The sequence below is a fragment of the Ictalurus furcatus genome, chromosome 19 (assembly GCF_023375685.1).
Source record: "Ictalurus furcatus strain D&B chromosome 19, Billie_1.0, whole genome shotgun sequence".
NCBI lineage: Eukaryota > Metazoa > Chordata > Actinopteri > Siluriformes > Ictaluridae > Ictalurus > Ictalurus furcatus.
Window position 1 is genome coordinate 14,490,780 of NC_071273.1, and position 12,847 is coordinate 14,503,626.

At 39.3% G+C, this 12,847-nt stretch overlaps 1 protein-coding gene across 4 annotated transcripts in view; it reads right to left on the reverse strand.

Annotated features, from left to right (window-relative positions):
• Positions 1-12,847, reverse strand: part of cald1a (caldesmon 1a) — a 61,487-nt gene that overhangs the window by 5,014 nt on the left and 43,626 nt on the right. For 3 of the 4 annotated variants that reach the window (XM_053650379.1, XM_053650380.1, XM_053650378.1), the window contains 7 exons: positions 12,052-12,325; positions 11,001-11,141; positions 7,128-7,171; positions 6,782-6,857; positions 4,846-4,983; positions 4,631-4,729; positions 1,451-1,519 (listed from right to left, as the gene is read on the reverse strand). In XM_053650379.1, the coding sequence (XP_053506354.1) occupies positions 1,451-1,519; positions 4,631-4,729; positions 4,846-4,983; positions 6,782-6,857; positions 7,128-7,171; positions 11,001-11,141; positions 12,052-12,325 (841 nt within the window). Of the gene's footprint in view, positions 1-1,156; positions 1,200-1,450; positions 1,520-4,630; positions 4,730-4,845; positions 4,984-6,781; positions 6,858-7,127; positions 7,172-11,000; positions 11,142-12,051; positions 12,326-12,847 lie in introns of all 4 variants that reach the window. The other variant, XR_008388571.1, reaches the window with a different exon arrangement.

Sequence of the window (12,847 nt, forward strand, 5' to 3'; positions counted from 1 at the left end):
AAACAAGTCCTTTAGATTTAGCATCAGTCATCAAGATAAGCTTGGCAATATGGGTGTCACAATATCCCACAGTGAGACACCAAAACTAATGCTTGAAAGAGAAGTTTAAGTTAAAGCTGTATCCCCATTTCTCCGACTGAATGTGTTAGGTATCTCACCGGACCACCCTCTTTCTACAGAGTGAGGAAGAGGTGTGCTTATAAAAACTGCAATATATAGTCCAAAACATGTTGCATTGTAGGTTGTGAGGCAGGCGGAAGTCCAGCCTCCATCTGCTAGCCAATCATGGCTGGTGCACTGAAATATTGAATTTGAATTATGGCTGTAACCAAAAGTTGCTTCCCATCAGTGTGGTCATTAACACAGCTTTCCCTTCATTAGCCTTTAGCATTAAGTTCAGGCTACAGGTGCAGTGTATAGCTAACCTCAGCCTTGGCCAGCATAGCCACTACATGCCCGTGCTGCCTCGCACCATGCTCAGATTAGATATTGTCAAAGATAGAGTATCAAAATAAATATATCGGCTGTGTTGCTTTATCTGAGCAACATCATCCCTCTACAAATATGTGGCTTCATGCAGGAGAGTCAAGGCTAGGGCATGCCTTTACAGCTTTAGCATACAGGCCAGAGGCTGATGCTATCTGCTATATTGGCAGCTGTCCAGGATATGTGTGAATATGTGTGTGTCTGTTAGCATAGGAGCCAAAAGCAACTACAAAGGGTTGTGTTAAAATAGAAGGTAACATAATGACCTGCATATTATGTGTACAAGTGTGTGTGTATGTGTGTGTGTGTGTGTGTGTGTGTGTGTGTATGTGTATATACACGTGAGACAGAACACAGAAAGAAAGTAGAGCAAGCACTTATGGAGATTGTACATTACTCAAATTAAGCCCTGCACGACACATTAAACAAACAGGAGGCTTTAGAAAGTGCTTGCAGCCCTTAAAAGTGACTAGCGACATCTAGCATTCCATAAACCCCCCTTTTCCATGCCAGTCAGCAAGAGAGAGAAGAGCAAGAGTCACACACTCACAAAGAGAGACAGCAAGAAGATAACAGTCAAAGGCATTAAACCATACAGTGAGTGAATTTGCTTTGTGATTATGTGAACAGTATCAGCTGTGCATCCCTTTTATGATAAAGTAACATTTACCTCCTCAAGGAGCCAAATCTGAAGACAACTAGCAGGAAGAAGTCTTTAAACAAAAACACACAGTGTTACTGTTCAGCTATCTGGCACCAATCACTTCTTATCGTTCTTTATCTTGAAATACTGAGGATTATATCAACTGATGTGATGATTTATTTAAGATGACAAAAGGGTTATAAAAACACACTAGCTGTTTTTAGCTTGAAGAAAGGCATTAAAACTCCTCCCTGGGGGTTATAAAGAGTCTGGAGTCTAAAAGAAAAACATAATTGATGCTGCAGTTATGGAGCAGGTTACCTTGGTAGCAGAGGAGCTTTTGTTTTCCCATAGATTGCGCTTGCCACTAACATCGCCAGGTTTCAGGTCCTGAAGAAGGAAGAGAAGGAGTAGTGTCACACGCATAGGGCTAAGACTAAATGTTCGATCAAGCAGACAAACACCTAACAATCAATCACAAGAAAAGTGAAGAACGCATACTGAGAGAAAGAGAAGAGGGCCGCAGAGGCGTTACTCCTACCTGTTCCTCAGCACAGACAAAGGAGAAGAGGGGACAGAAGAGAATAGCCCAGAAGAAAGCAAGGCTGAGGAACTGATCTAGGCGACAGGAGGAAACTTAAGCAGACAGAGGACAAACAGAGAAAACATTCAGTATATCTGACATCATGGGCAATTTATCTCGCCTTTCACTGATGCTAGAACAATGGTGATTTACACCGCAAATCATTTTTAGGTATTCAGCTTTCCAGCATTTTCACCAATCACATGCTATTTAGGATTCTGGGGGAAAGCTGTTGCACAACAGCTTTGGTCTTTTTTTTTTTTAAAGTAGGAATAACAAGCATGATGTATTTCCATCTGGTTTCCATTTTCAGCCATCTCACCCCTCTGACTTGACAGCTACCAACCGGGGAGGATGAGGGCAAGCATGCGACATGTGAAACCAGCAATTGACTCTTCTGACTGCCTCACAGGTCAACGTAACACACATGGAGGCAAGAGCTAAATGCTCATTGTCTATTGTTATAAAATGGATACTTTCAGTTCTACAATCTGATTGGCTGAGCTGTGTTCAAAGCCATTGCAAAGTCTGATATATATGCAGACCTGTGACCACATCACAATAATTCAATTCTGTATTAATGCACTAGGTTTTAATCCAATAAATCCATTACACTTAACCCATAGTTCTGTCCACTATGAATCAAATGGTAGGTCATATGGTAGGGGTTTGATGAATCAGGGAAGGATACGCAATGATCCAGAAGAACCAATCAGGGGGCGAATGTGGGCAGCCACGCCTTTACTTTCAAAAGTCTTCATTTTGGTCTGTTTACACAGAAACAGGAGCCCAGGGTCTTCGACGTTTCCAAAAGTCTCCGTTTTCCGTTTCCGAAAATGCCGGAGTAGTGTAGACGACAGGTGTAACCGCAGCAGAAGTTATGTGTTATAAAACGAAAATGCACTAGTGTAAACAGGGCCTAAGGGCCTGTTCACACCAGGATGTTTTTTGATGCATTTTTTTGTGTTCACACCCAGGTATTAAATGCGGGCGACACGCTGAATGAAAGTGCAAATTCACTCCCTGACAGTAGATGGCGCTTATTGAAAAGCAGAAATACTCCAGTACACAAGGTAGCGCTGCACAACTTTCCGTTTCTGACACCCGCTTATCACTGAGAAGAAGAAGAAGAAGAAGAAGCAGAACAAGAAGAAGAAGAAGAGCGACCTATTTACGTCTTTAAGCCAATCACACACTTTTTGCAAACTTGCTAAAGCACGTATGCACTTTTATGAAATGTAAGGTATTTGGTGATTAGTCCACTGCAACAAATACTTCTTTAAAGCTAAACCCTTAAAATTCTCATTTTAAACAATATACTCTTTTTAAATAAGTAATGATATGAATTATATCAAAGTCACATCAATAGCATTCACATACTTATGGGAAGACCCAGATTATTTTATTTTTTTAACCAAATTTTTTTAGATTGGGTGGGAATAAGGCAACTATTGTTGTGCCTAAAAATGTTTATGTTCCTGCAAACTGAGGAAGTGTTCAATATGAATAGGCTTTTTTGTGGTCAATATGATAATACAATGACAAAATAATGGGGAACTTAGCTATTTGAATAAGAGGTCAAGAATACTTATAGGCAATATATATGCCAGGTGCAAAATAAATACAATAGGCTATCAATCAGCAGATTATCATGTGCAGGGAAGAGACAAAGAAACAAACGATGCTATTTAGTGTAGAAAACAACACTGAAAGAATTAAATGGATCATTTAGAATATATGCTTGCATTTCAGTGTTCTCAAAAAAATAGCCACAACATAATAAATACACTTATAAGTATTTAGTGTGTAATTTTGAATCTCGTGTATTCAAAGGATACCTTGTTTATGTGTGTAGGCAGAAGGATTTATTGGCAGTGAACATTTTATTTCAGGTATGTCACTTATGCATTCTCACTAAAATGGTCTTTGTCTTCTTTTTCGGCTTCTTTTTTGGTGTGACAGTTTTGTATTTGAGCACCATCAAGTCATACTTTTATGTAACTTCAGTGGCTCCGGGCACGTGAACAAAAGCGCAAGTCTCATTGGTCAGCCAGGTTCTGACGTGGTGCGTCAAAAAAAACCCTATCCCTCGACGTAAAAAAAATTTGATGCTTTGACGCCACGCGTTTTAGGCCTGGGTGTAAACACTCTCGTTGACAGCGAATGGGGCATTAAACGGACCATTTTTCACGCTGCGAAAATCATCCAGATGTGAACAGGACTTAACAAGGCCACTGTTTTTACAGTGACTCTGTTTTGATGGTCAAGCTCTAAATCACCCTCCATGTTAAGGGGTTCTTAGTGCGTACCTGCTGGAGTTACAGAACCAGAGGTTTAGAGAAGCAGTCTGTAATTTCTAGAACCATCTGCTGCATATGTGAGCCTTCCCCTTTTCTCAAACCAAATAAATCTCCCAAATAAAGACCAAACTATATATGCCTCATGTTTGTCTTTAAAAGTGAATGTTTCTTGTCCATTTTGGGTTTGGGCCTAATGCAAACTAGTGAGATGTATTTCACAGGAATACTGCTAATCACAATATCTTTAAAATAAATAATAATTATATTAGTCTAGAAACATTAGATAGTACAAATTGCACCTTTAAACTAAGCAGTCTACTGGGGTATAGAGAGATTTATGGTAACATTGAAACTGAATTACATAACATAGATAAGACATGAGTGACTGCTACATGACATACAGTAACATAACAAATGGTATAAAGGACAGCTACATAAAGGCCATCTACCCCCTGCATTCCTCACATCAGTACAGAACAGAGAACAAACCATGGCCACTAGGTGGTACTATGGAACTAGAGAGCTTATTATAAAAGGCATGTCGGCTCATGTCCTAATCTAGCAATCTACACACAGAGGCATGCAAAGTGATTGTGATTGTCAGCACTTGTAGCCTACTTGTAGCCCAGGTCTTCCTCCTGGCGTTTTGCTCTCTGGTGTTTTATTCAACCAATCGTTGATGCGGCCTGCGACGCCCACCTTTATTCCAGCTGCATCCTGTGAACAGAAGAGAAAAGTCCCTGAGAGTCAAAGGTCAGAGTGCTAGGGTGGACAGGAAGACAGGAAAGAGGGGCCTCCTGGCCATCGGTGTTCTGTGACTAAATGCTGCTGACCTTGTTGCTGGAGGGTGTGCTGATGGTGGAACTGAAAACGTTGCCCTTCTCCCACATGCTCTTAATGTTCCGCACACCATCAGAAACCACAGGCAGGTCGATTGCAGCCACGCGTGGTGAGCGCACCTCTTTATTACTCTGAAAAAGAGAGGTAGAGTTAAAGAGAGATGGACTGACAGTAAAAACCTCGGAGAGCACATATATGTCAAAATGACTAATGGAGGAGTGTAAAATGCTGCATTTGTATCATACTGGCAGTATTTTAATAAAAAGCTTGGCTGACCTCCATAAGGTGACTCCCTTTCTGACTCTTTTATATACACACATGGAAATACACACCTCATGGCAGTATGATACAGTGACTAATGTAACGGTGACTGATAAAGTAGTTCCATAAATTTACATTCTGTATTAGACTCCTAGATAGCCGACAAAGTGTGGACTTCTGATGACACATACTTCCTAGACATGTCCTCTAAAGACTTTTAAAGTCTTTTTCTGTAATATATATGACAAAGTCAAAGATTGTGTTTTTTTTTTTTTTTTACAGAAAACATCTGATTTATCTTAGTATAATAATTTAGAATCCAATAAAAACTACACTGTGTGTATTTGGATATGAGACTCTGTTAAATGATTAAATGTATACCTAAAAATATTATAATCCACATGTACTTTCTTACACATTCATAAATTCAGTACACCTACTGTGTGAGTGACATTTTGTCAATGCAATTATATCATTTTCTTTGCTTTATAGAGCTTAATATAAAATCCTGCAAAACAAATCTAGCAAGCTAATACTGTGGGCTAATGTGTGCTGAGAAAACTGTCCTGCAGCAATTGAAAGCAAAAGTTTGCATTCCTCATTCTTTCTGGTGAAAAAAAGGAAACTGTGTCTTTATTTACAATTCACATACAACAAAAAAAAGATCATTTCGAGAGGTTAAAAATAAACAGTGGGTGCATCAGTAGAAAAATAGTTTGAAAAGAACTAAAATAATAATTCAAACATTTGCCACGATCATCATAGATGTGTTTTGAAGAAGGCAGTGTGTGATATCGTAATAACATAAATGTCAAGAAGAATGTGCAAAGTCTTAGAAACAGTTAGAACAGAGATGTCAGGAAGAATATTACAACTGAGAGAGGATATAAAAGCTTTGCAGAGGATATGCAAAGAAGTTAGAGGCAGTGATAAAGGCAAAGTGTGGGCAAACAGTTCATTAGCCAGTCCATACAGGATTTCTGTATGATTGGTTTTGTGTGATTGTTGCGGCCAAAAATGCTTGATTCTGCTGCGGCTTTTGTCAAAATCTGCAGAGTTTTTTTTAGTCCTTTCTGTGCAGAAAATACTTGAAATGGCGAATTGAAAGTGTACGAAATTGTTTCGTACGGTCTTTCGCAGTGATGTTTGTTGGTAAATGAGACCTTTTAGCTGTACTCATGTTCGAAGCACATTAACCGAAGAGGGCTTTGGCTGAATGTGCGTTGTAATGATGTCACATGACACGTCTTGGTCCAAATCTGCGGAAAATCTGCGGTAATTTTTGAAAAATTGTAAGCTTCTCCAAATACTGTGGAGTCTCAAAATCCTGGAGGGACTGATTAGAGAATATATATTTTTTTATTTATAATATTTATTTTTCACATATATCAAATGCAAACTAATATGATCTAGATTATTGTCACACTGTATTAAATGAGACCTGTGTGATTCTGTCTGGTTGTGAAATCAGAGATGTTCAAGTGTGCTTTCATGATAGTCTTGTGATGTACTTAAGGCTTGGCGTTCTGCTAGTTGTGACTTGCAGTGTTCACGCTGTAGGATTCCAAAACTTTGTATGTATCAGTTTATCTCGATCATAACATGTCCGTTGTGCTGCTCTGTGGGAAGTGGTGAAATGCTGTCAGTGAGATTGTGTGTGGGACTCACCTGCACAGCCGTGGTGTACTGCTCCAATCTGTTATCTATCTTTGACACCACGGGAGACTGAGATGCCTTCACGGCACTGACACACACACAACACAGAGACACACAGACCACACAATATATACCATTGGCGCATGATCTTGACTAAACTACCTGTTGATGGTGCTGTGAATAAATACATGTTTATTTGTTTGTATTTAGATCATCTAATAATTGGGTACATCTGTATGATTTCAACTTGCACCCATGTGCTAGAAAGACAAGTTTCAGAGTATGAATTCTATTAAAAAAAAAAAAAAAAAACAGAAGGAGGAAAAAAAAGAAAGAGAAAAAAAATTGGTTAAAATACCTCTTCTGCGCTGACCTGTTGAGGAATTCTGCCCTTTCACCAATCTGGGAAGAGAGATCAGATAATGGATGGAAAGCTCAGTGTTGGTCATGTGGAAACACACACACACACACACACACACACACACACACACACACACACACACACAAGCTCACACTGGTTCCCTTTTGGATTTAGCTATGCTGAGAGGCAGAGAGACTAGGCTGTTCTTTTTAGCCTGTCAGTGGGCCAGGAAAAGCAGGACCCTTTTTCAGCCCAGAATCTCTGTGGGAACTACAGCATGTTTATGATATATGACAACAGGGCTAAGAGGGGGGTAAGTGTTCTTGCAACGCAAACAGCAAAAAACACACACACACACACACACACACAAATAACTGTCCCACCCCCTCCCCTCCTACCGTTGAAGCTAGCGAATGTGGGAGTTCCTAAAATACTCCCTTCAGGAAATTCCCCATTCTCTGGCGTGTTTGAAACAGCTCTGTTCAAATGTGGTTACAGTAATCCTATTAGGCTAACGGCCTTCCTGCATTCCCTCATTACTGACACGCTGATGGAAGCAGCAACACTTTATCTCATTCTGTCCTTTTCAAATAGTGACCTCCACAAGGAGAACGCTGTTCATCTTTAAACAATGTTCAAAACATGCAAATCTTCCAATGAGATAATACAGGAATTAGATATATGTATGGTGGCTTGGGAAACATTTCACATGGTCAAATTTGGACATTTTCCACTATATAAATTTCTGGAAAGTGTTTGTTTTCTTGAAGTGAAATATGTTTCTCTTCTACAGGAATCTCGAGCACAAGTAGCATTTTAAAATCTGATCTACCACCAAAACTGAAATGGGAGAAAATTCCTCACTGACTGCAGCACAGGAGCATCAGATACATTTTGACAGATGGTATCTGATTACAAAATGAATTGATTATGCATATGTACATTTCGCTATGGCATGCACAGTATCTTATTCAACAACGTATTCAGAGCCTGCAATTCACTATGTGAGGAAATCAAACTTAGCTAACAAGGTTTTAGACATATTTAAGCAGATTGGCTGCTTTTACCCCTCTTTTTTATAAACTGGCTCCTTACCTAATGTGATCTTTGCATGGCGATTGCCTAGAAAAGATTAAATAAAATAGTTTCATGTTCTTCTGGTAAAATCTACTTTTGATGTCTTACAGTAGAGCTGTTAAGATATGTTATAGTCAGACAAACCCAATTTTGACTAAAACTAGTTGGCTGTTTTCCAGAATTCAGAAATCCAATCACTTTTCCCAGACCGTCACACATATATACATACACTGGTTAAATAAAGATAGCAAAATCAAATAGCAATATGATAGGTAGTCAAATCTCACACCTAAAGATCACACAGCATGCGCTACATACAGTGAACAAGATGACAGAGTAAAGCTGTGGACAGAGAGCGAATACTGTCAGTTTTTCCAGTTATAAACCCTTTCAGACCAAGCAATACAGAAAGTGAGAATATTGACAATGTTGTTCAAATGTCCTGATCTACAGACTGTAAATAGTGTTTTTTCAATTACTCGTAAACTATCCTGTTTACTAAACCCGTTATTTGAATATGGCACATTGCATCTAATGAAATAGTGACTTCTAAGCAAAGCTACATGAGGAAGTAGAGTACCTACTTATACCAGCTACTTCTGTCCCAGCTGAGAGTTTTTTTCTTCTGTTAATTACCTTATGAATAAGTGGATATGCTTATACTCTTAAATAATGTAGAACTGGATTAACAGGATTATGTCTTAGGGTTTAGTGACATAATGGAAAATGGTTACTATTTTGGCTAACACTTAACTCACAGGACCTGACTGTGGGCCCAGACTTACATTCTTTCACTGAAAAAAATCATAGCAATTACTAAATATGCTTTAAATATGCTTTAAAACAAATAACTGTATAATAATATGCAAGCTTAAGGCCTCTCATAATAACTGAAATAAGCCTACATTCAATAGGCATCAGCTGTCATAAAGACCGCATTGTTAAGACTGATGCCAGTTTGATATAACACCTGATTCAAGTGACATATATTTGAGATGACATAGGGCTTTGTCAGGACACTTTCCAGCCTGGCTCATATCAGAAGTTTTTGACAGCTGATTTTGTACCTCAGTATACTTCTGCCATGTCAAAGTCATGTAATGGTGATGAACTGACATGGCTGCCAAGATTTTTATGAATACTTATGACAAGTCCATGACACTATAATGAGAACATTATATAAAAAAAATTCTGACTTGGAAAGAGCATGAATTTAGTTTTAATGTTTTACATGTAACATCACCATTGTGTGACTTACATTGTCATACCAGAAGCACTATGAGCTACACAGTTAGTTGTCATGATGTTCTAATGCCCAGAAAGCCTTATGTCAACCTTATGTCAATTAAAATCTAAGGCACTTGACTCATGTGTTATATCAAATCGATGTCAGTATTAACAAAGACAGCTGATGCCTTTCGGCATAAACTTTTATTAACGATTATGTAGGTTTATTTCACTTGTTACTAAAGGCCTATATACAATCACTATCCATTTTATTAGGAACACCTGTACACCTGCTCATTCATACAATTATGTCATCAACTAATAACATGGCAGCAGTGCAACACATAAAATCATGCAGATACAGGTCAAGAGCTTCAGTTAATGTTCACATCAAACATATGAATGGGTAAAAATGTGATTTCATTGACTCTGACCACAGCACGAAGAGTTATCTGAGGCACAGAAGCTGGACAGCTGAAAACTGGAAAAAAAAAGTCATCTTATCTCACCTCATTCTCATCTTCAACTGTCCAGCTTTATGTGCCCACTGCAGCCTCAGATTCGTCTTCCTGGCTGACAGGAATGGAACCTGATGAGGTCTTCTGCTGTTGTAGCCCATCTACCTCAAGGTGTGGAATGTTTAGTTTAGTGCATTCTGAGATGCTTTTCTGCTCACCATGGTTATAAAGAGTGGTCATTTGACTAAGCGTAGCCTCCTTGTCAGCTCACACCAGTCTAGCTATTCTCCGCTGTCCTCTCTCATAAACAAGGCATTGCTGCCTGCAGACCTGCTACAAGGTGGATGCTTTTGCATCATTGTATGTAAACTCTTTAGAGTTTAGTGTGTTGTGCATGAAAATGCTAGTAGATGAGCAGCATGAGTTAAAGTCAACAAAATCACATTTTCCCCGCATTCTGATGTTTGGTGTGAATATTAACTGAAGCTTTTGACCTGTATATGCAAGACTTTAAGCATTGTGCTGCTACTACATGATTGGCTGATCGGATAACTGCATGAATGTGCACATATACAAATGTTTATAATAAAGTGGACAGTGAGTGTAGGTGTCATGTAACCCTACTGATGCTACTCAGGAGTTGTGTCAACATCAAAACTGACAGACATTGAAAATAAGAATTTATAAGTAGTTATGATGGTTCATATAATCCTTTTATAGAGTTACACTAGTTTGTTACTCTCTTAATTATCTTTAAAATGTTTATTCTGTTATGGATATACAGTACATTAAAGGCACAATGCACATATATTTATTTATTTATTTATTTATTTATACGTAAACCCACAACAGAACCTTTAACCAGACTGCATTTGAGCAAATGCATGCACCCTTAATGACCAGAAACAAACATTCACAAACACACATTTTTCTCTGAAACAATTTCCTCTTCATTCCGATAAGCTGCCCTTCCTCTCATTAAATGATAGAGACAGCAGAGTGTGCATTGGTGGAGTCAGTGTGTTCCTGTGAGTCAGTCAGTACACTTGGGAAAAAGAAAAGAAAAAAAAAAACAGGGAAGAGATGGACTGAATGAGTGGGAGCTCACCTTCAGAGAGGATCCTCGGGGGCTAACACATTTAAAGGGCTTGCTGGCTTCTCCGTCTACCTCTTCCTCGACCTTCTGCCTCCGTTCAGCTGCCTCCGCTCTCCTCCTCTCTATCTCCTCCTTCATTCTCCTCTTCTCCTCCTGCACAAGAAAAAAAACAAACTCTATTCCATTACATCGCTCACACACACACGCACACACGCACACACAAACTAACAGACTCCCCAGAAAGCAGCATGCTAATGAAGCAGTGAATTCCATCTCAGCTAGGGAATCATAAAGCTGCTCTTTTTCAGCCTGCGGTGGCTGTTGGCTCGGCTCTCAGCCGTCAGACACGGGGCCTTGTGGTATCTAATTAGTCCTTTATTTACTCTACCTTTTAATTAGGAACAAGGAGCTTGTTAGTACCACAATGCAGGGAACAGGCGAGCTGACCGGCACGTGCAGTCTGCCACGCTTAAGACCTGCTCAAAACTGAAAGCCTGCATGACACTGTGGGGACATTTGCATAATGTAATTGAGAAATACTGTTGCATACGGAGCAAAGGTTTAAATGATGGCATGCTGTAATCTGTAATGCACATAACGAAAGCGCTTGTTTGAATTTGGACTCTGGGTTGAAACAGCAGTGTCAGTGTTATAGTGATGCCAATAAATAAAGGAGTTATGACCCGGTCACATATGTCATCCAGGGTTATACAGGCATGTCAAAGGAACATTAGAGATTCAAAAAGGAATGTCCTAATATGGGAAAATGTGTAGTGTGACAGAGGCTCAGTCAAATTTTTATCTTAACTATTAATTTTATTTTATTTTTTTAAATCGAGGACCTAATGACACTGAGGGTTGATGCAAGAATGCAAAAAATGTGTTCCTTTTCATAGCGATTCTATTCTCAGGCTAAAACTTGATCCGGAGCCAGAAAAGGAGGCCAACACAAATACTGAAATGCTCTAGAAAAGATGAATTAAATACAGGCACAAATCGAGCTTAAGTAAACACCCTTCCCCTCAGATGGAAGGGAGGAATGTGCAACACTAATTTAACACACCTCCTCTCTTGCCTTCCGCTCAGCCTCCTCTTGCTTCTTCAGCCTCTCTTCTTCCTCTAGCACCTTCCTCCTTTCCTCCCTCTTCCTCTTCAGCTCCTCCAGCTCGGCCTCGGCCTCCTGTTGCTTCTGTTTCATTCTCTCAAATTCCTCGCTCTCAGTCTCGTCTCTCCTCCTCTTCAGCTCCTCCAGCTTCCTTTCAGCCTCCAGGCGTGTTTGCTCCCCGTCGTCCCCTTCCTCTGCTGGTGGACCTTCGGAAGAGTGCACACTGCCACGGCTGGTACACACACATGCATAAACAAAAACATGTATGTATACATCCATATGAGTGTCTATGCAGCCATATATTAACACTCTTGAGGTAGGAATACTGTCTTAGAGGTGTGCAGGTACACACACACACCCACACACACTCACATGCACATCAGAGTACTCCTGTCTAAGGTGACAGTCTTGAATTACAGGCCTGGGATAGAATGACTGAAAATCAAATACAAATGTTTGAATAGTCAAATTCTGTGTGAGTAAAGATAACTAATATACAGTATTTCAGTAATTTCCCCTTATTTCTCAAGCTAACATGGCATACTATTTCTTTACTGATCATTAATTAATGTATACTTATTAAATGTATTTCGCAGCACCTTTACATTAGTTCTACTGTAGTAGCTTAAATAATTCATAGTCCTTACTCATTGATATTAATAAATGATTCATTTTATTTATTTATTTTTATTTATTTATTATCTTTTCTCCTCCTATTTCTGTCCCTAATTTGGTCACCTGCCATTTCCCACCC